At 36.8% G+C, this 20,772-nt stretch overlaps 6 protein-coding genes, 1 long non-coding RNA gene and 2 other non-coding genes across 9 annotated transcripts; 5 read left to right on the forward strand and 4 right to left on the reverse strand.

Annotated features, from left to right (window-relative positions):
* Window positions 1-3,036: 3,036 nt before the first annotated feature.
* LOC111443020 (uncharacterized protein At5g41620) lies at window positions 3,037-6,156 on the forward strand. The gene is made up of 4 exons (XM_023080621.1): window positions 3,037-3,225; window positions 3,403-3,891; window positions 4,204-4,326; window positions 4,480-6,156. The coding sequence occupies exons 2-4, from the start codon at window positions 3,424-3,426 to the stop codon at window positions 5,866-5,868; spliced, it is 1,980 nt and encodes a 659-aa protein (XP_022936389.1). The 5' UTR covers window positions 3,037-3,225; window positions 3,403-3,423; the 3' UTR covers window positions 5,869-6,156.
* Window positions 6,157-6,396: 240 nt separating this feature from the next.
* On the forward strand, window positions 6,397-9,399 carry LOC111443027 (IAA-amino acid hydrolase ILR1-like 3). The gene is made up of 6 exons (XM_023080633.1): window positions 6,397-6,892; window positions 7,102-7,227; window positions 7,307-7,621; window positions 8,559-8,687; window positions 8,826-9,344; window positions 9,376-9,399. Exons 1-5 carry the CDS (start codon window positions 6,539-6,541, stop codon window positions 9,204-9,206), a joined length of 1,305 nt encoding a protein of 434 aa, XP_022936401.1. The 5' UTR covers window positions 6,397-6,538; the 3' UTR covers window positions 9,207-9,344; window positions 9,376-9,399.
* Window positions 7,638-7,907, reverse strand: LOC111443036. The gene is made up of 2 exons (XR_002710419.1): window positions 7,870-7,907; window positions 7,638-7,779 (listed from the first exon to the last, which is right to left on the reverse strand). It is a non-coding gene; the product is annotated as an uncharacterized LOC111443036 (long non-coding RNA).
* Window positions 9,400-10,058: 659 nt separating the features above from the next.
* LOC111441037 (small RNA-binding protein 11, chloroplastic-like) lies at window positions 10,059-12,619 on the reverse strand. Its single transcript, XM_023077972.1, has 4 exons — window positions 12,325-12,619; window positions 10,772-10,840; window positions 10,579-10,685; window positions 10,059-10,510 (listed from the first exon to the last, which is right to left on the reverse strand). The coding sequence occupies exons 1-4, from the start codon at window positions 12,443-12,445 to the stop codon at window positions 10,403-10,405; spliced, it is 405 nt and encodes a 134-aa protein (XP_022933740.1). The 5' UTR covers window positions 12,446-12,619; the 3' UTR covers window positions 10,059-10,402.
* Window positions 12,620-12,985: 366 nt separating this feature from the next.
* On the reverse strand, window positions 12,986-13,962 carry LOC111449494 (casparian strip membrane protein 1-like). Its single transcript, XM_023089408.1, has 3 exons — window positions 13,644-13,962; window positions 13,416-13,539; window positions 12,986-13,336 (listed from the first exon to the last, which is right to left on the reverse strand). Exons 1-3 carry the CDS (start codon window positions 13,910-13,912, stop codon window positions 13,118-13,120), a joined length of 612 nt encoding a protein of 203 aa, XP_022945176.1. The 5' UTR covers window positions 13,913-13,962; the 3' UTR covers window positions 12,986-13,117.
* A 791-nt stretch (window positions 13,963-14,753) lies between these two features.
* Window positions 14,754-17,994, forward strand: LOC111461499 (peptidyl-prolyl cis-trans isomerase CYP18-2-like). Its single transcript, XM_023105076.1, has 6 exons — window positions 14,754-14,861; window positions 15,008-15,103; window positions 15,198-15,259; window positions 15,513-15,646; window positions 16,321-16,405; window positions 17,662-17,994. The coding sequence occupies exons 1-6, from the start codon at window positions 14,790-14,792 to the stop codon at window positions 17,705-17,707; spliced, it is 495 nt and encodes a 164-aa protein (XP_022960844.1). The 5' UTR covers window positions 14,754-14,789; the 3' UTR covers window positions 17,708-17,994.
* A 401-nt stretch (window positions 17,995-18,395) lies between these two features.
* LOC111448027 lies at window positions 18,396-19,503 on the reverse strand. The gene has a single exon (XM_023087472.1). It carries the CDS (start codon window positions 19,430-19,432, stop codon window positions 18,605-18,607), a length of 828 nt encoding a protein of 275 aa, XP_022943240.1. The 5' UTR covers window positions 19,433-19,503; the 3' UTR covers window positions 18,396-18,604.
* Window positions 19,504-20,521: 1,018 nt separating this feature from the next.
* TRNAL-UAG lies at window positions 20,522-20,601 on the forward strand. Its single transcript has one exon. It is a non-coding gene; the product is annotated as a tRNA-Leu (tRNA).
* A 66-nt stretch (window positions 20,602-20,667) lies between these two features.
* On the forward strand, window positions 20,668-20,747 carry TRNAL-UAG. Its single transcript has one exon. It is a non-coding gene; the product is annotated as a tRNA-Leu (tRNA).
* The last annotated feature ends 25 nt before the right edge of the window (window positions 20,748-20,772 follow it).

The raw sequence follows: 20,772 nt of genomic DNA on the forward strand, positions 1-20,772 counted from the left end.
TAAAATTAAATTTATAAATACTATTTATACGTATAATTTTCCTTTTTTTTATTAATCTAATTTTAAATATATCTTCAAAAAGCAAGCCAAATTATTAATATATATATATTATTTTTAGAAATTGATTATATATATAATGTGGGCTCGCTTCCTTTCCCGACTGGCTGCTGAATATAATATAGCAAAAAAAAAAAAACTATAGTTTTGGTCCATGAAGCCCACGCCGCTTTTCTTGATGAAGTTGCTCCTCTTTCAAATAAATAAATAACTTTAAAAAAAAAAGGTAAAGTTATTATTATTATTAAAAGAAAATTATTTTTAATGGGTGTGACTTATTTGAAGCCTATATATAGTTAAAAATCCATCAAAATTCTATTTTTTTTTAAATTATATATATTTTTAAGTATATATCAAGAGTAAAATTAAGTTTTCTTTTTATTTTTTTTCTATTTTATGATATTAAATTTTTATGACGCATGAAACAACTAACAATTTAAAGACTATTTCTTTAATGAGCTTGGTTAAGGCTAGCTAAAAAAGGCTACATAGACTCGGTGGCATGTGCCATTATTTTCAATAATAATTATTTTCTCGATTTTTTTTTTAGATTCATATATATTTTTTAAACCTTATTAAATACTATGAACTAGAAGATAGCTCAATATTTTTTTTAGACTATGTAATTCATTTGAAGTAATAGACACGTGTATAAATAGTGATTGACGAGGAGCGTCCGTAATAGGTAGTATCATAGTCTTATAAATAAAATAAAAAATAATATATTTATTGGTGAGGGACTATTTTTATGCATTAATTGACTTGGGTTGGCATTTAAGTGAAATTTTTTGAAATTTATATTGATTTTAGGATAGTACAATAAAATGCCCTTATTTAGTTATTTACACTTATTTTCTTCCTTTATTTATATTAAATTTTTATGGGCTATAAATAATTGAGTAGCCACCACTAGAAATAGAAATGTAAGTGGTTGAATTCTTAAATCTAAAAAGGTACAAAAATTTAGGTTCTCGTTGGTATAGATACTGACTTTCAATTATTTTAAGTCTTTTTTAGTTTTTTTATCCTCAAAATCGCTCTTTTTAAGATGTGGTTTCAGTTCATTTTTATACTTCACATTTACTCGGGTATCTCATTAATTCTCATTATATATACGTAGGGTCTCTAATTAATTTATTAATCTACTTTTAAAAAACTTAATTAAATTTTAACTACAATTTTTTACCAAACTGTTACAAAATTTTCAACCAGATTAATATCCGTAAAATTATTATCCTTGTTTGTATTTTAAATATAAAAACAGAAATTGTAACATCATTATCGATTAACACACTTGATATGTAAATAGAAAAAGACAATGAATACTTTATATCATGTTTCGACGTAAATGTTAAATCAACTCTACTTCGAAATGATTTTAACAGAACGGTAATTTCTTTAGTAAGTTTTGTTTATCCTTTTACTTTCACCTTGAAAACCTACAAAACCTAGCAAGTTACCATGATGATTTCACTGCTGGTTGAAACATGGCGTGGGTACTAAATTTTGACTCACAAGATTTTGCGATTTGAAAGAATATAATATTGAATTTTGGGGGGGAAAAAAAGTAATTTTTATTTTAAAAAAAATGGTAAATTAATGAGAAATAGAAGGAAGTTGCATGGCATTGAAGTGTCCTTAATTATTGCCTACACCACCTGCAATTATCATTAGACCACTTATTATCCCCAAAACCCCAACTCTATTTTTTATTTCATTAATCAATATCATTCTATTAATGTCAATTTAAATTTGTATTTAAAACATCGCGGATAAATGTCAAGAGTGAATAATATCGTAGACTTTTAAGTGAGTATCTCTTTGGTGACGGAAAAGATTTTTAATATATTAAAAAATGTCAACAAAATAAAATAAAAAATAATAATTAACTATTAATTAGGGTTAAAACATGAGGTAAACAGTAAAAAAAACATTGAGAATAAAATTGGTTTTTAACGAAATAAAAAAGACAGAAAAGAAAGGAAAAAAAGTGGACAATGGGGTGGGGTGTGTTTCCTAGTAAGACAATGTATACGGTCACAGATTTTCTCTTCAAACCACATTTAATTGGTCGGTGATTTTGCCTTCCAAACACGTCATTATCTCCCCGCCAAAAATTTCCAAAAAAAAAACATTCAATTATTATTATTATTGTTTAAATACGAACCTACGTACTATTAACCCAAACCAAGAGCGGTTCACGGGTTAATAGTCCATATATTCGACTTAGGTAACACAAAACATGACATACTAAATTACGTGTCACGTTTCGTTTGGTGCTAAGAACACTTACAAATATCTATAAACTATTAGCTTTTTTTATTTATTTCATAATGCATTTAATTTTGAAAAAAAAATTAAAGGATTTTGAAGACAGTACATTGTTCGGGATTTTCTATCTACTCTCCGATCAAAAAATAATTGGTAATCTCTAATAGCCTAAGCCCACTAATAAGAGATATTGTCTACTTTGATCTGTTACGTATCAACGTCAGTCTCACGGTTTTAAAACGCGTTTGCTAGAAAAAAGTTTTCACACTCTTGTAAAGAATGTTTCACCGGCACACCGCCTGATGTCTGACTTTATACTATTTACAATTGTCTAAGTCCACCGCTAGCTGATATTGTTCGCTCTAGCCTGCTACGTAATGCTAGAGAGAGGTTTTCAAATCCTGTTTCGTTTTCGTCTCCAACCCATCTCGATGTCACGTAATCTGGTAAATATAATAATTTAGTATATACAATATCCATTTCTTTTGCTTTCTCAAATCTTTTCTTTAAACAATTCCCTTCTTTTGAAATTCCCCATTTTTAAACCACGGAATCCGAAATACTGAGACGACGCCGTTTCATTGAAAGACATTTTTAAATTCAATGTTTTTTTTTTTTCTTTTGGTTGCCACCCTAATCAATTACGCCACGTTCTCGAGCGTATCTGGTCCCGACCGCAGCGGATTCCACTCATCCCTCTCCGTTCAGCCTTCATTTTACCCTATGGTCTCCTTTATCTTGTTGTTCTTCTTCTAGCTTACAGTCTGTATTACGCTCTATTTTAATTGCTTCCTTCTTCTATAATTCTCGCAGTTTCTTCGTGGGATTTCTTTTAAACTTCGTATTTCAGTCATGTTAGCTTTGCTCTGGATTGTGGCTCTGCTATGATTTGAAAGGGTACAGTGAAGCGAAAAAGTTGATATGGAAAAGAAAAAGAAAAGAAAAGATTAATTGTTTCTGTGCTTTTTTTCAATTGATTTTATGAACTCTTTTGCTTTTTCATTCAAGTGATCGAGCTAAGGAGGATTTTAGGGTAATCTGTGTCTGATTCTCGCTTGTTTGATCATATTACAGATCTTGCCGTTCTAGCTGACGATGCCAAGGCAGAATCTCGCGGCGGAATTGATTCCAGGGAAAATCAGAAAACGAGGCTGTTCCTCATCCGCTTCTTCCTCATCTTCAATTCTTCAAAATTACAGGTTTAAGCGAGCCATTCTGGTGGGTAAAAGGGCTGGATCCTCAACTCCATTGCCTTCATGGAGGCTTATGACCTCACGATCGAGATCCCCTGCTTCAGCATTTTGTTCCACTGAGTCTCCCAATTACGAGCTTCATCAGTGCGCCAGTGGCCGGTCCAAGCAAGCTCCGGTGTCAGCGAGGAAGCTGGCGGCGACGCTGTGGGAGATGAATGAGTTGCCATCGACAAGGGTGAAGGAGGGTCTGGCCTTGGAGGAGAGGAAATCAAGAAAGGAAATGAAGGGCAGAGAGAAAACGACACGGTCTGTTCATTCTGGTTCTTTGCCTCCCCATCTCTCCGATCCGTCGCATAGCCCTGTTTCCGAGGTGGGTTTCTGCTCTTTTCCCTCTTTTCTCAATTGGGTTCTTTACTTTTGTTTGGTTGATCTGATTTTCTGCATTAAATATGTAGAACTCTGTTTGTTGTTTGAGAGCTATTTCTATTTGATTCAATTCTTTGGTCTTGGGATACAAATTAATGGAGGAGATTGACATGTGGGGCTTAGATGAAAGGCTTTTCCTACTCAATATGATCTAACATTGTATTGTTCCTTTCCTGTGATCTGTTGGATTAGATATGGAAATTGTATTTGTATCTATCATGTATGTTCTTCAGGATTCTGGTTTCTACTTTTGTAGAGAGCGGATCGCTCTGGAACAGGCAGTCGCTGTCGAAGAACTCTGTCCATGTCTCAGAGGCTAAAGCTTGCTGATCATGGCGTTGGAGTTCTTGATTCTGTGAGCAATGCTAGCTTGATGGAGGTATGCTGTGTATTAGGTGCTTTATCCGTACATCTTTGTTTGATATCTTGTATGACAATTCCCTAGTGATCCATTAAGCTTATAATCAGATTCGTTTTATACCAATGGCGAAAAGGCGAGTTCATGTATGATAGTTTGATGTTTTTCATATAGATCGAGACAAGATCGAGGATCCAAACTCCGATTGCATCGAATGTCGGTGTTAGGACACGGCTGAAGGATGTTAGTAATGCGTTGACAACTTCTAAGGAGCTTCTCAAAATCATTAACCGTGTTTGGGGACATGAAGATCGTCCTTCCACGAGCATGTCCTTAATCTCGGCCTTACACGCTGAGCTAGAGAGGGCTCGATTGCAGGTCAATCAGCTTGTCCAAGAGCAAAGATATGAGCAGAATGACATAAGCTATCTGATGAGGTGCTTTGCTGAAGAGAAGGAAGCATGGAAGAGCAAGGAGCAAGAAGTTGTGGAGGCAGCGATTGAATCTGTGGCTGGAGAGCTCGAAGTCGAAAGGAAACTTCGAAGAAGGTTCGAGAGCTTGAACAAGAAGCTTGGACGAGAACTTGCCGAGACAAAGTCAACACTTCTGAAAGTAGTCAAAGAACTCGAGAGTGAAAAGAGAGCAAGGGAAATTATGGAGCAAGTATGTGATGACTTAGCAAACGATGTCGGGGACGAAAAGCTAAAAGTCGAGGAAATGCAGAAAGAATCTGCTAAACTTTGTGAGAATGTCAATAAAGAAAGAGAAATGAAGCGAATAGCTGCTGTGCTGCGTGACGAACAAGCTCATATAGATACCGATCTCGACGACAAAAACGCTGCAGTCGATAAACTGAGGAATCAACTCGAAGCGTTCTTGGGTATCAAAAGAGCTAAAGAAAAGGAGTTCGGATCGAAGGACTCGAACGAAGTGAAATTTGCAGCATATCGAAACAAAAACGGGGTTCATTCGTTTCAAAGCGAGGAAAAGGAAGAAGGGGAAGTTGTAGACGGAGTAGAATGTGAAGAAGATTTGGCTGAGAGTGATCTTCACTCAATAGAATTAAACATGGACAACAACAAAAGCTATGACTGGATTCATTCTTCTGGCATTCCTCTTGATTCAAGGAGGCCTTCGATCGACGATGAACACAAGGCGAGAAAATCGACATCTAAGAAGGGTTCGAGAAAAAGCACATCCTTACAAAGAAGCATTTCCGAGGGAGAGGAATGGGGAGGAAACCAAGCTGAAAACCTTCCAATTTCAGGGGATCATCATCATCATCATCATCATGCTTTAGATTGGGAAAGAAGCTCAGTACTGGAGAAACTAGCTTATGGAGATCAATATCAAGGATACAATTCATCGAAGAACCTCCGAGACCAAATCTTATCCGGGTCAAGGCTCGGTTCAATGAAAGTCACTGCCAGCCCGACACGGGTGTGGGAACAAGCACGACCCTCTAGAGAACTTACAGATTCCCTGGTGCAAGGCAATGGCTTGAAGTCTAGGCTGATGGAGGTTAGAGGCGAGGGTGGGCTAAGTTCAAGGAAGTACAAATAATAACATAACCATGGCAACAACGAGAGCTGCTACAAAGTTGCAGCAGCCCGCTGCTCAAAAGCTCTCAAGGCGGCTGCCAATCCAATCCAATCCAATCCCAGTAGATATATATATTGTGAAATAGAAGACTGCCCATGTTTTGTAAGATTTCTGTAGAAAAAGAAACGCTTTGAATTCTTTTTCGTTCTTATTTTTGCTTGTTTCCCCAGCCCATCTGGAACTGGATCATGTTGAAGATGGTGTGTTCTTTGAGTAATTTTCAACCATTGAAGAGCTTTTTTGTTGTCAGGATTTTGTACAGAAGAATGTTCAAATTTTTATGATCAAACTTTGCTCCAAAACTATATGAAAATTTGTTCATTGTTTGTGAAATCATCGTAAATGTTTTTCAAGGAAGAAAAAATTTGATATGATAATGGCCAAATGTCATTTGTAGCAATAATGAACAGTACTTTTTTTTGGCTATTAATTTTCTGAAAAAGATGTCAGATGTTGCGTCAGGATATTAAATTAAATGAATTCCAACGAACACAATGAATATACAACGTATAATTTTTCTGGTTTTGAATATCTTCAAAAAAGAAATAGTTGAAATTTGGTGCGATTTTTTCATCGATTATGCGAAATCAATAGCCGATTTGATTGCAGGAAGAACCAGCGCTTCTCTATCATGGAACGAATGCTTCTGTGGGCGTTATTTTTTGTGTTGTTATCATTCTGTGTATCATCGGGGAAGGAAACCGAGCCGCCATTGGAGTTGGATCATCTAACTTCGGAGCTTTTGGAATCGGCAAGAACTCCGGAGTTTTTCGATTGGTTGGTTAGGTCGCGGAGGAAGCTGCACGAGAATCCAGAGCTCTCGTTCCAGGAATTCGAGACGAGTGAATTCATCCGAACAGAGCTCGATTCTCTTGGGATTAATTTCACTTGGCCCATCGCTAAGACCGGAATCGTCGCCTCCATTGGATCAGGTGCGCAGCCATGGTTCGCTCTTAGGGCCGATATGGATGCTCTACCAATCCAGGTTTCTCTCCGTTAATATCGATAACACTTTTTCGAATCTGCCTTAAATTTCGGGATTGAGAACTGGAACGAACCCTAATTTCTTCCACTTGAAATTGGGATTAAAATTAGGTTTTCGATTCTTTCTAACTAGATGAAAACATTGATGAATTCCTTTGTTTTCAAGTCTGAAACCTGAACATGGTTGTAGCAATATCACATGTTGTATAGGAAATGGTTGAATGGGAGCATAAGAGCAAGAACGATGGCAAAATGCACGCCTGTGGCCATGATGTTCATGTCACCATGCTTCTTGGAGCTGCCAAGTTACTTCAACAGAGAAGAAATGAGCTCAAGGTAGTAATATACATTCATTTTCTTTCTGTTTCTTGGATTGATATGATTCATTTTGGAATGTGTTTGAATATTGTGAAAGGGCACAGTGAAGCTTGTCTTCCAACCTGGGGAAGAGGGAGCTGCAGGAGCTTACCATATGTTAAAAGAGGGTGCTCTGGACAAGTTCCAAGGCATATTTGGGTTACATGTTGCACCAGATTTGCCAATAGGGACAATTGGTTCAAGGGCTGGTCCATTTATGGCTGGTAGTGGTAGGTTTTTGGCTACTATTCAAGGAAGTGGTGGTCATGCTGCCATGCCTCATAAAGCTAAAGATCCTGTTCTTGCTATGTCATTGGCTATCATCTCTCTCCAACACATAATTTCTCGAGAAACAGATCCTCTTGAATCCAGGGTAATCTTACCTTTACTATATTTCATTGATGAATGATGAACTTGAAATAGATTATAATCTTGAAGTTATGTATTGTGAAATGGTTGAGAAACAGTCAGACTGTCAACAAACTACATAGGTAGGTTGGAAATTAAGTGTCTGCTTAGCTTGAGATGTGTCTTCCCAAGTGGTTATCGATGGCTAAAATTGCATTTTTGCTGTTGGAGAGGGGAACAAAACATTTTTGCTGTTGGAGAGGAGAACAAAACATTCTTTACAAGGGTGTGGAAACCTCTCCGAGGGAAAAGTCCAAGGAGGACAATATCTGCTAGTCGTAGGCTTGGCCTGTTACAAATGATATCAGAGCCAGACACTGGATGGTGTGCCGGCGAGGACACTGGGTCTCGAAGGGGGTGGATTGTGAGATCCCGGAGAGAGGAACAAAACATTCTTTATAAATAGGTGGAAACCTCTCTTTAGCAGATAGCGTTTTAAAACAATATCCGGAAGTCCACAATAGACTTCAATATCTGGAAGTCCACAATAGACTTCAATATCTGGAAGTCCACAATAGACTTCAATATCTGGAAGTCCACAATATCTGCTAGCAGTGGGCCAGCGGGGATGTTGGTATCAGAGCCAGACACCGGATGGTGTGCCAGCGAGGACGTTGGGTTGAAGGGGGTGGATTGTGAGATCTCACATCGGTAAAGAGAAACGAAGCTTTCTTTATAAGAGTGAAAATCTTTCTCTAGCAAGGTAAAGCCCAAAGAGGACAATATCTACTCGCGGTGGATTTGGAACTTTTTAAGAAACAATGGTTCTCTTAACTCTAAAAGTAGATTAAAAGTAACCAATACTCAGTTGTGTAATGTTGTTCTCTACTGTTGGCTCGCAATTTAGGATGACTTCTTGGAACATTTTGAAATTGAAGAGTAACCATCTTCTTTTTTGGTAGGTGATCACCGTTGGGTTCGTTAAGGGTGGTCAAGCAGGAAACGTGATCCCGGAAACTGTAACCTTTGGTGGTACGTTCCGAAGCATGACTGTGGAAGGATTGACCTACCTCCAGCAAAGAATTAAAGAGGTACCCTCCCACTTAAGTTCCTAAATAGAATTGAGTTTTTTATGAATCAATGGACTTTTCATCGAAATTGAACAATAAAAGGGAAAAAGCATGTGAGTTTAGGAATTATGATTCAAGAAACTGTGTTGATCCCACCAGGTCATAGAGTTTCAATCAGCTGTGCATCAGTGCAATGCCACCGTTGACTTCATGGAAGAAAAGTCAAGGGCGTACCCTGCAACTGTCAACGATGAAGCATTGTACAGCCACGCGAAGAAGGTGGGAGAACATTTGCTCGGAGGGGAATCAAATGTGCGTCTTCTTCCGATGTTTATGGCAGCCGAGGACTTCAGCTTCTACGCTCAGAAGATGCCTGCTGCGTTCTTCATGATCGGAGCGAAGAATGAATCGATGAAATCTGGGATTCAACTGCACTCGCCATACATTGTGCTAGATGAGAAAGTTCTTCCAGTTGGATCTGCTCTTCATGCTGCCGTTGCAATTTCTTATCTGGATGGCCAATCTGTGCGCAGTAATTAGGGAACTTCAGTCAAATTTGTTTGCCCATTTGTCTGGCACTGTTGTACTAATGAGGGCTTTGACAGAGTAATGCATCGCCTTGTAGATGAATTTATATTCCTAGTCTGAAATTTGGATTTGCTATAAATAAATTATGAGGTTGGCTCCGATAGCATAAATAAATTAGGAGGCTCTATGAGGCCGGCTCCGATAGCATAAATAAATTATGAGGCTCTATGAGGCCGGCTCCAATAGCAGAAAGATGCATTGTTCTTGTAAGAACGGAGGGTAACAAAGCATTCCTTATAAAAGTGTAGAAACCTCTTTCTAGAGCATACGCCTTTTAAAATCTTTTAAAATCTTGAGCGAAAGTCCCGAAGCAAAAGCCCAAAAAATACAATACTCATTAACGATGAGACTTGTACCATTACTATTCTATTGTTTTTTTTATATCAAACAAACAAAACAGTTTCTTTTTCAAAAAGCAAAATCCTCCCGCAATTCAGCTAGCCAAATCGCACGAATGCAATTTATTCGCCCTACAAGACTACAGAGCAATTCAAACTCTTAGTCAAACTAGGGCTAGGGCAACTATTCTCTTTGAGGTCAGGTAGGTGAAGCGTCTAGCTTAGGGGCACGTCGCTTTTGTAAATAACATAGGTCAACAATTACAAATTGTTTTTGGAAAGGGTTCAAATTTTTTAACGAGATGAGTATTGAGGAATTTTTCTTATATCCAAAACAAATTACAAAATTTTAATTATGTATCTAATAGATTTTTATTATTACATGTATCAAGTTATGTAAGATCCCAGCGTTACCTGAAAGTTTAAGAACTACATTAGATATTTAGAAGTGAAAACCACGACTAACTGCTGCAAAAAGAAAGATTACTATCACAATATGGTAATTAGAAAACTAAGAAATACATGGAAAAATGTCTGAATATCAGTTTAACTGCGGCTAATAAGATGCTTAACAAATAAGAAGCAAGCTTAAAATCCTATAAAAAAATCAATCTGTTTGTCTAATTTCATCGAATTTTAAAGATTCCTGCAAGCTGACCTTTTTTCCTGTAGCCTTTTACGTCTCTGGATTAATGCAAATTGCTGAAACATGTCTGAACCACACTTTTTATGCACATCTACATGGGCTGTTCATTCCCTTTTCAGCTGATTTCTTTTGATAAACGACAGAGCGCAAAGTTTTATGAGCAATCATTCATCAGTTTTCTCCTCAGGAGGTCCTCTCGCTATCGGAATTCCACCACGAAAATTGGTCGTCGGTTTTGCATAGTCCACGAAAATAACCCTTCCGTTCAAAGACTGCAACGAATAACCATAAGACTTAGATTTCTAAGATTAAAAGTAATGAAATAGAGAAAAGTGCAGACCTTTCCGTTCATCTCGGTCAGAGCTGTATGAGCTTCGTCTTCAGACGCAAAGGTGACGAATCCGAATCCCTTTGACTTATCAGATACTCTGTCCGTCACAACTTTAGCTGGAATTGAGAAAATTGTGTTATGCTCCATGAAACTAAATTGCCATGGTTAGACATGAAAGCTGAAGTATTTGAATGGAATTCACCTTCAACAACCTGACCATATTGAGAAAAGGCTTCCGACAGTCCTTTGTCCGAGGTGTAAAATGAAAGTCCTATAGCAAAATATTCAAGAAAGAGGATTTCCATATGGAATAAGGAGTTGTAATAAGTAGACTGATAAGAACTCAATAGCAGAAGTTTCAAGGGCATTGGTATAGACAAATGATTCTATTCCTTCTCACAATAATAGGAAACAGTTCTATTAATCTATGTATAACGGCCCAAGCCTATCGCTAGCAGATATTGTCCTCTTTGAACTTTTTCTTTCGGGCTTCCCATCAAGGTTTTTAAAACGCGTCTGCTAGGGAGGTCCACACCCTTATAAAGGATGCTTCGTTCTCCTCCCCAACCGATGTGAGAATCTTCCAGAACCGGAAAGAAACTAGAGATCAAAGGTTAACAATGAAAGGGGGATAAATATTGGGTAAGTTCCTTAAAAATCCAGAAATTCCATCACAGAACAAGTTGATGTGGCAATCTAACAGAACAAGAACACACTAACCTTTGACAACAATCAAGGTTTAGCTTAAGCTGCATGTATATTCTTGGTCTCTCTAGGTGTAGATCACCCATAAATGACATCCACAACAGATTATTTTGAACTTAAAGAACCTTATACGTCCTAGATTTGTGAAAGCTGCATGTGCCTTCTTGGACACTAGGTTATCTTCTTATGAGAGTTTAAGAAAGCTTCTAAGTGCTTTACGGTGCTGCGTGGTCAGTTTTGGTGGTCAAGTACAATGAGAAATAGCAATCAAAGTATGTCTTCAATACAATTGCAGATAGGTTTCGAGAGTTCAGGCTCATGGAAGAAAAGAAGCTGTAATAGTTTATGAAGATTGAAGAAGCAAATGGACCATGGTTCATACAAAGAAATTCCATTAAGATAAATGAAAGAACAAAAGCAAGGATCATACAAAGAATACAAACAATTGATTCAGATGGGTGGTCTGCGCCTACACATATTTGAATTGCCTGGAAAATACTACAGATGAGAAGCCACTAAAAGTCTAGAAGCAATGAAAACTCCCTTCATATCCAATTTCTCCAAAGCTTGGGTAGATACCTTCAAAATGATCATGAATGCTGTGTGGATTACAGCAAGTGGCAAATCAGTTTGGGCATAATTGCTAAAGATAAATCATATTATCCGTATTCATAAGATGTCTATCCTTTATAATATATAGAACAGATATCAATTTTGGAATGAGTATCAATATAAAAAGTTTCTCTATAGTTGTCCACGATCTTGGTTTCCTGAAGTAAATCAATACAGAAATCCACGATTACACAGCCATACTTTCATTAGTAAGATCAAAACAAGTATATTTTACAAACATAACGTACGAACATCACAGAGACATCTGAACAATTCACAGTCTCTCGTGCAAGCTACACAGTTATCTCAATTCACAGAAACAGAGGAACTCGCAGCAAAAATTGCAATTTCAATTATGAAACATAGACTGCAACATTAGGTGGATATAATGAACTGAAAAATTAACAGAAGAATAGAGAGGATAAATGTTGAGTTTACCTCCAACAAAAAGCTTCGAAGCTATGCCTCTGAAAGAGATGAGACGAGACGGCGGATGAAATAAAGAGGTAAGAACGCGACGATCGGAGGACATCGCCATCGCTTTTCTGATTGCCGCCATAGTAGTAGTAGCAGAGTGAAACTATGCCCTTGTGTCTACGAGTAAAGATATATGGAAAAATGGCGGCCGGAGGTTGGACTGGAGAAGGGACGGCGACGAGCGGTCGTATAAAAGTTTCGAAGCCCAATTCTGCCGCATTCTGGGTCGAGCCCAGTGAGGCTGAAATTTACTTGTAACCCGAACCGGCCCTCTTTTCTTAAATCCGAATAATAATTAATTAAAAAATATGAAATTACAAATTTAGACTTTCTAACTTTTTTTTTAATTATTTTATTTTTTAAAATTTTGTAATAATTTATATATTTTTTTAATTCATTATCTATTAAACATAAATTTGAAATTATACTATAAGAATTGATCGGGTTGGTAATTTTTTTCTATTTAGGTAAACTTTTCATTTTTTAATATAATCTTTATTAAAAAGAAATGGTAAAAAAAACATAATAAAACAGTACATTTCATAATATTTTGGCAACATATAAATTACAGATTAACCATAATTGTAATTAACGACAAAAATCACAGTAATTTTTAACCAAATTTTCCAAAATCAAACCAAAGCATGAGAAAATAAATTACAACCGATTCAAGAGGAAACATTTTACAACAAAAACACATAGATTGGACCGGTGAATATCCGGCAGCCGGAGGAGGAGGAGGAGGCGACGGCGATTAGTGAGTGTTTCGGATAGCGAAAGCGGATAACAAGACGAGGAACATAATGAGAAGAACGGCAACGAAGGAGCCGACCACCGCGCCGCTAATATTCTGGCAGAAATCTTCGAACTGGTCACAGATCGCCAGCCAATTGGTGTTGGAGTTGCCGCTGTGGGCCAGGTACACCATGGCGGCGGCTGCAGCAGCGGCTGACGTGGCAAATGTCAGAGCCACCTGCAAATGTATATCCTGTTTATTCCGTTGAAGAAAGAGAAGAGGGAAAAAGAAAGTTGTTGAATGATCGGAGTTTTACCGTGTCGAGAATGAAGAGGACCAAGCGAATTCCGACCGCCGCCGGGCGGACGATACAGACTATGGAGAATGGCACCGAGAGAGCCATGTAGCCCGCAATGATCCCCATCGCTATCAAAAAGAATCTGCACCCCCACCCCACATCGCAAAAACGATCATAAATTTATAAATAAAAAATTTTAAAGTAGACAATTATAGATTAATGATTTCAGCTAAATTTTTAACTCACTGAAAGGTAGGGAGATCTTCGTAGCTAGCTTCAAATTGGAAGAATTGAGTGAAAAAAGGGAGAGTTTCATCGCTTGTTCCCATGGTCGCAGCGGCCGCCAAGGCAGCGCCCAAAGCGCCAAGTCTCAGAACAAAGTCAAACACCCCGAGCCCCCGCTTCATCCCGCCAGCATTTACTTGCCGGGAAGCGACGGAAGCAGCTGCTTTGCTTTTGCTGCTGCCTGCGGTCGGGGGCACGTCGATGACGGTCGAGTCGTTCGAGTTCTTCATATCAAACGAGCTTCGAAATCAAATAGATAATTTGTTAGATGGTTTGTGTAATGGTGAGAAATGGAAGCTTGGGGCAGCCCTTTAAATATGGAAAGATAAGGGGGTTGGTTGGGAAAAAAAAAGTACAATTATTTTCAAGGAATTATTTGAGGAGTATAATTGAGCAAATTGAAGAAACTTGGGGGAGTTGTTGCAAATAAAGTTCTTTATTTGTTGAACTTAAAAGTGCCTATTTATTTATTTATTTTTTTTTTCATAAAATAGTTGGTGGAGAATTTTAGATAAATTATTGTATTTTCAGATATTATTATGTACATAATAAAATTTTAAAATAATATTTTAAGGAAAAATAACGAATTTGTCGAATTATTAAAATTAAAATTATATACAGATAATATACAAAGACTAATTACCCTTTAAGCAATCAACTAAACCACATAGTTTTCCCTAATCCAATCATAATACAACTAACCAACTCCTCACATGGAAGTTCGTTAATTATATTTCATTCCATCATGTAGTTGATGAAGCCACTAATCTTGCTTAATTTAGGTTATTAAGCTTTAATTTAATACATATTTTGTCTTTCTCCTATTTTTAATTAATTTTTAGTTATTTTTTTTATTTTTAAGAATTAAATAGTAATACAGGGATAGAAATAATTTTTAACATTTTTTTCCATACATTAATATTATATTTAAATTATTAAATAAACTGGTTTTATTTGAGTAAGCTGCCGTTGTTGTTGGGCAGGCAAATTAAATGGGCCGGGCTTTTGTTTAGCCTGGCCCATTTGAAGCCCAATTAGGAAAACTCATCGTTTCTTCTTCTTCTTCCCCTCTCGCGCGAAAGATTCTGTAATTTGGAGTGTAGCACGATGTGGGCAAGCGCCGAAGGAGGGCCGCCGGAGGTTACTCTGGAGACTTCCATGGGTTCTTTCACCGTCGAGGTACTCTTTCTCTTCTCGTTTCTTGAATCCATCGTTTTGTTTTGAGATTGAGCTTTACTCCCTCTAGTTGGCAGTCGTAGAATTCGATTCTTCTTTTGTGAAAAATGAAACTTGAAAAATCTTACGTTGTTGATGTTTGATCGTAGCTTTACTTCAAACACGCGCCGAGAACATGTAGAAATTTTATTGAACTTTCTCGGCGAGGTTATTACGACAATGTCAAATTTCACCGGATTATTAAGGTTCGTCTCTCCTGATTTAGAGGCAGTTTTTAGCTGCAGGTTGATCTTTAGCAGGCGAAAGCAGTCTTTTATTGTTTTTGGTTATTTTGTATAGGATTTTATAGTTCAAAGTGGAGATCCCACAGGAACTGGACGGGGTGGGGAATCTATTTATGGGTATGTATTATTTCATTCTTCTGTCAATAGCTATAATTCTATGAAATTGGTCTTCATTTTATAATGTGGTTCTTTTGCTGATTTCTAGGGTATGTATTATTTCATTCTTCTATCAATAGCTATAATTCTATGAAATTGTTCATTTCATAATGTGGTTCTTTTGCTGATTTCTACTTAAGTTGAATTCTGAGGTGCTTGAGTCTTAATTGCAATATATTTACTAATTGTTTTTTGACGTGTTAATGTGTTTCAGTAAGAAGTTTGAGGATGAAATAAAACCAGAGTTGAAGCATACCGGAGCTGGTATTCTATCAATGGCAAATGCTGGTCCTGATACAAATGGAAGCCAATTCTTTATCACTCTTGCTCCTTGCCCATCTCTAGATGGTAAGCACTCTTTCAAAAGTTACGACGGTCAATCAATGTGCATACCAAGAGGAAACGATATAGAAGTGCTTGCTTCAATTAAGTTAGGAAGAGAAAGAACTGTACTGATTTCTTTTTTGTATTTGAGATTCTACATCAACTTAGTTAGAATGTTGTCTCATAGGTGAATCAAAAGACTATGCATTTTCTCCCGACTAATTGTTAGAAATCACGAGCCTCTGCAATAGTATAGTATTGTCCACTTTGACCGTTAGCTCTCATGACTTGGGTTTTAGTTTTCCCAAAAGGACTCGTACCATAGGAGATGAATTCCTTATAAACTCATGATCATTCCCTTAATTAGCCAATGTGGGACTCCCTCCCAACAATCCTTAACACTATACTAATTTCATCATGATTCTAGCTGGTTTTAGATGCATGTGTACAATAAGGTAACACAAATGATATACATTTGGAAATGAAAAATCTGAGTTGTGGGTTTCCAGATCATTTTGTAGGTATTTGGACTTATATTTAAGCTTTTCTAATCGTTCCCTATTTGGATTGGATAATTGGATGCTCTTTCATGAGTTTCTAATTGAAGCTATTTTAACTCCTGAAGTGAAATCAGCTGACTTGCTGCGTGAGCTTATTGAATACTTATATTTCTTCGATCCGTTCTTCTCTATGTGCAGGGAAGCACTCCATCTTTGGAAGAGTGTGTAGGGGAATGGAAATAATCAAAAGGCTTGGCAGCGTACAAACTGATAACAATGATAGGTATGCCTTTTCTTTTGACCATACAAAACTGGGTCCCCGTTGTATCTAGATCAGTAGAACTTCTTGTCGACCTGCCAACTAAGAAGTTTACATAAAAGGATTTCCATTAGCAAAGTGTTAAGAGGGCTTGTATGACCAAGTTGAATCTTAAAAAGGAGAAATGCATTTAGTCTTTGAAAGAACTACTTCACCAAACATTCCAATTAGGGGAAGGGCCACTGTAAGATACGTATTTTGAATCTCCTTTACTGCATTTCTACCTCTCTGCCCAGGCCGAACTCGAAAGACCACATAAAGGATGTAACATTTTTAAAAAGTTATAAATAGAGGGGAATTCATAGTTGGAAGAGAATTGGGATGTGAGTAATGAGAGTTATGAGTAGCAGCCCCGGAGGGTCTAAAGAAATAAGGTATTCAATGGTACAATTCAAAGCAAATATGAAAGAGGAAAGGAAGCTAGGTTTCAAACTCTTCATTCTAAGCCTCCTAAAATTCAAGTTAAAGAGTTTTGGTATCTTCAACTCAACAATCTAGGAACTCCATCCACTTAAAGTTAAATAGTTTGTAAAAATTAATCCATCTGAGTACATAAAGAAACTAAAATCCCCTAGGGTTTCTTCCCTCGCTATCGTTTTTTATATGTTCGAGGAACCAACCATTTTGATGTCATCCGATGCCCGTGAAAACGATGATCCTCTGCCATATAGCTCAGAGTTCATGAAGGAATCTCAAACTCTGCTCTGATATAAGATACAGTTTCCTATTTTTTAGATTAGGAAGTTCAAAACCCCCAAACTTTCCTCCACCTATGTTATTAAGCGGAGATCATTCAACAATTTTAAGTCCTTAGGGATGGTGGGCAGAAAGGATTATTGCAAAGTCAATTTGCTAGCCTTTAGGATCGCCACCATATTTTATTGTTTCAACAACTTACTCAAACTTATTCATTTAGTAGTTTCATTCATTTTAACTTGTTGAGACAGTAAGGACTTGATTGTAAACTAATAAATAAAAAGTTCCTCATCCTTGTTACTGTATAAGAGTCCATGAGTAATATATAAAGGATGGAATTAGAGCTTGATTGCAAAATTTATATCATTGAGGAAGCTGTAATTCGATAAGGAACATATTTAAACCAAGTAGTGGGAATAGTTCCAAACAAGGCCAGGGTTCTTCTGCTAGTTTTAAGTGTTATGAGACAATATTACTATCAGGAGTGAGTACAAGTAACACAATTGTGATTTGTTTTCATACAGACCCATCCATGATGTGAAAATACTACGAGCATCAGTTAAAGACTAAACCGTTCGGTTATGAACTTTTAACTTTTGACACACTCATAGCGTATTATCGAACCAATCGAACTATGTATGAAACAGCAATCGAAGCAATGTATTTTTATCATGGAAATGAAGAATTTCCATTGTTTGTTGGTTGAAGACAGAGCAGGGGAAGAGGAACTTCCAATCTCATCATGTAAGTGGTATTCAAAACTCATAACTTAGTATATGACATATCTTTCTGTGTCTAACATGAGGTCGAGAGTTCCGAACTTCGAATCGTGAATGAACAATGCATGTTTTTGGATTCCTCGTGACGAGAAATGTAGATTACAAAATCAGTATGCTCCTAATAACTACAAAATTTAAGGTTCTTTTATAGTTTCTAAAAAGAGAGAAAGAACAATAGTGTTTTGTTATGTCCTTACCACAAAAATAATTATAAAATAATTTTTCTAAATTTACCATGAAACATTTAAGCCCACCAGAACTAAATAGAATACAAGTTGAAATAGGATATTGGAAAAAATAAACACATATTTTTAATTTGAACAATTTTGATAAAAATTAAATTAAAGTTGGAGATTTAAAGGATGCTAAAATACTAAAATGAAATAAAAATAAAAATATATTAACCCGCTTATAATTAAAGCGTAGAACTTCAAAACAATCAAAATATACAGTCCCCAAGCAACCAAGACACCAAAAACTCAAAAAACTGATGAAATTTCGTAGTTCGAGAAAATAAATTTAAAAAAACTGATGATCGATCGATTATCGAACGGGGAAGAAGCATCCCAAACGAATACACAGAATGCCTTCCGCTTTCATCCCTCCAAAAATAATGGATTGTGGAAACAAAACAACGTCGAAGCGAAAATCAAAACCAAAATCAAAATCAAAATTAACGAAACCTAATTCAATCAACAAAACCTGTTCTGTGCCATACCGCGTTTCTGACTTGACGAAGATCCCTCCCTTTCAGAGTTCTTCCAACGCCTTCCAGCATCGAAAATGTCGTGTTCGGCATCACGCCCACGCCTCTTGCCACGATCTCATGCGGCGGCAGCATCTCTTCATCCTCCTCCTCCTCCGCCGCCGCACAAATCTCGTCATTAATCCTCTGTTTCCTCATCGCCTTCGGCACGTTAATCGGCGCCGATTGCTGAAACTTCCTAGACGGCATCGATTGAGAATATTCTCTACTGCTCTGAATCGGCTTCGGAATCGATCGTGACGATGAGGAGGATATAGCCATAGCCATTGAAGTCTCTCGAGTGACAATCGTACCGATTCTCTGTTTGCTATTAAAATCGGCATCATCTGATAAGGCAGCGAGGATACCGGAGTTTGGAAGGTCGAAACTCGAGGTGCGATCTTCGGTAGATATTTTTCTCGTGCGAAACGGACGGTTATTGGATTGCGCGAAATCAGAGGTCCAGAAGACCTCTGATTCGTTGAACTCATCAGAGCTGGCGACAGCAGAGGGGGATAACGGCGGCGGGGAAGAGAAGAGATCGAGGTAGTGATGGCTAGGAGAAGAGGAATGCCGGAGAGTAAAGGCACTAGCAGCGGCGGAAGCGGCGGCGGGGGAAGAGTCCATTTGTGTATTTGCAAAAAGGAACCGCGGCGGATCGACGGTGAAGTGGAGAATTGAAGGAAAATTGGGGAAAGTGAAAATTTGCACCGAAAGTTCGTCACGTGGTGGGGGCCAGTCTGACGTGGCAGTGCCCGTCGGTTTCCTCATTGTGCTTTTCTGACGTACTGCAACCTACAAATGTCAAACCACCGTCTTTATAAGGTCTTTGCTGAACTTGGACTCTTCTGAAAGAAAAAAGAAGATTTATTTTTTACCCCTAAACTTCCGTAATATAACTATTTTATCCCTACATTTTCATTATTATCAAATCACACCCTAAATTTTCAACATTATCAAATTACACCCTAAATTTTAAAAGGTAAATGACAAGGAAGTTGAACTTTGTGCACCAATCGAATTAAATTTTTGTCCTTTCATTATTTAAATTTAATCCTTTTCAAAATTAATTTATAAATTAATAACTTTTCGATATTTATAAATATACACATGCATGTCTTTTCTTAAATAGAACTTACAAATATTACTTTATATAACTATTATTTAATAAATTCTTTAATTAATAATAAATTACAAATTAATTTGTTTAATTACAATTATGATTGTTTGCTATTTATATTGTATTTGCTAGATAAGCATTAGATGGACCCACTAAAAATATTTAGCCACTAAAATCACACCACGCCACGCCACGGTAGTTTCTATTCATAAGTCACGTGCGTATAAATAGAAAATTTTGAATATTATTAGAGGATCATTTAAACAACTTGATTCTTTTTTAATTTTTCCTTTAGATTATGGACTAATATGATATATGGTCTTCTTAATATATAACCACACGACGCACTCTCTAAAATTTTATTTCTTACTCTCTTAAGAATCAAATATTTTGGTCGAAAGATCTAAGACTCGGTTTAACCTCTTATTTGAGAGGGTATGAGTTCAAAATTCTACCATTATTAATATTTAAATTCTTTAATTATAACTACATGTTAAATTGTGCTAGATTTAAGTTTTAAATTTATTTTCTGATTATTTCTTTGTTGCCTTTTAAGCCATTGAATGATTTGGTCGAGTTGTTTAAGGTGCTAGATTTAAGGTTTTATGCCGTTTTTACTTTAAATATAGTCTATAGTATCATAAATATTTTATTTTCTAATTTCTTCTTTTTCCTAATATACTTATTAATTTTTTTCTTAAAATGAATACAAATTTCTCGGAATTTTTGTTGAACAATCAGACAGTTTGGCCGAGTGGTCTAAGGCGCCAGATTTAGGCTCTGGTCCGAAAGGGCGTGGGTTCAAATCCCACAGCTGTCAATTTTGTTTTCATATGTAATGTTTTTATTAAAATGAACATTTTACTGAATTCACGTTTCGCAATCAGACAGTTTGGCCGAGTGGTCTAAGGCGCCAGATTTAGGCTCTGGTCCGAAAGGGCGTGGGTTCAAATCCCACAGCTGTCAATTTTGTTTTCATATGTAATGTTTT

Source organism: Cucurbita moschata, unplaced genomic scaffold (assembly GCF_002738365.1).
Source record: "Cucurbita moschata cultivar Rifu unplaced genomic scaffold, Cmos_1.0 Cmo_Scf00001, whole genome shotgun sequence".
NCBI classification, from domain to species: domain Eukaryota; kingdom Viridiplantae; phylum Streptophyta; class Magnoliopsida; order Cucurbitales; family Cucurbitaceae; genus Cucurbita; species Cucurbita moschata.

Coding starts and splice junctions, on each gene's coding strand:
- LOC111443027 (XM_023080633.1), top strand. CDS start 6,539: ATGGAACGAATGCTTCTGTGGGCGTTATTTTTTGTGTTGTTATCATTC. Junction 7,228..7,306: donor AGAGAAGAAATGAGCTCAAG/GTAGTAATATAC, acceptor ATATTGTGAAAG/GGCACAGTGAAGCTTGTCTT. Junction 7,622..8,558: donor CAGATCCTCTTGAATCCAGG/GTAATCTTACCT, acceptor CTTTTTTGGTAG/GTGATCACCGTTGGGTTCGT.
- LOC111449494 (XM_023089408.1), bottom strand. CDS start 13,912: ATGAAGAACTCGAACGACTCGACCGTCATCGACGTGCCCCCGACCGCA. Junction 13,540..13,643: donor GAAGATCTCCCTACCTTTCA/GTGAGTTAAAAA, acceptor GTGGGGGTGCAG/ATTCTTTTTGATAGCGATGG. Junction 13,337..13,415: donor TCCTCTTCATTCTCGACACG/GTAAAACTCCGA, acceptor ATACATTTGCAG/GTGGCTCTGACATTTGCCAC.
- LOC111461499 (XM_023105076.1), top strand. CDS start 14,790: ATGTGGGCAAGCGCCGAAGGAGGGCCGCCGGAGGTTACTCTGGAGACT. Junction 14,862..15,007: donor TGGGTTCTTTCACCGTCGAG/GTACTCTTTCTC, acceptor GTTTGATCGTAG/CTTTACTTCAAACACGCGCC. Junction 15,104..15,197: donor AATTTCACCGGATTATTAAG/GTTCGTCTCTCC, acceptor TATTTTGTATAG/GATTTTATAGTTCAAAGTGG.
- LOC111441037 (XM_023077972.1), bottom strand. CDS start 12,445: ATGGCGGCAATCAGAAAAGCGATGGCGATGTCCTCCGATCGTCGCGTT. Junction 10,841..12,324: donor TTCGAAGCTTTTTGTTGGAG/GTAAACTCAACA, acceptor ATTTTGCTATAG/GACTTTCATTTTACACCTCG. Junction 10,686..10,771: donor ATATGGTCAGGTTGTTGAAG/GTGAATTCCATT, acceptor TCTCAATTCCAG/CTAAAGTTGTGACGGACAGA.
- LOC111443020 (XM_023080621.1), top strand. CDS start 3,424: ATGCCAAGGCAGAATCTCGCGGCGGAATTGATTCCAGGGAAAATCAGA. Junction 3,892..4,203: donor CGCATAGCCCTGTTTCCGAG/GTGGGTTTCTGC, acceptor CTACTTTTGTAG/AGAGCGGATCGCTCTGGAAC. Junction 4,327..4,479: donor GCAATGCTAGCTTGATGGAG/GTATGCTGTGTA, acceptor TTTTTCATATAG/ATCGAGACAAGATCGAGGAT.
- LOC111448027 (XM_023087472.1), bottom strand. CDS start 19,432: ATGAGGAAACCGACGGGCACTGCCACGTCAGACTGGCCCCCACCACGT.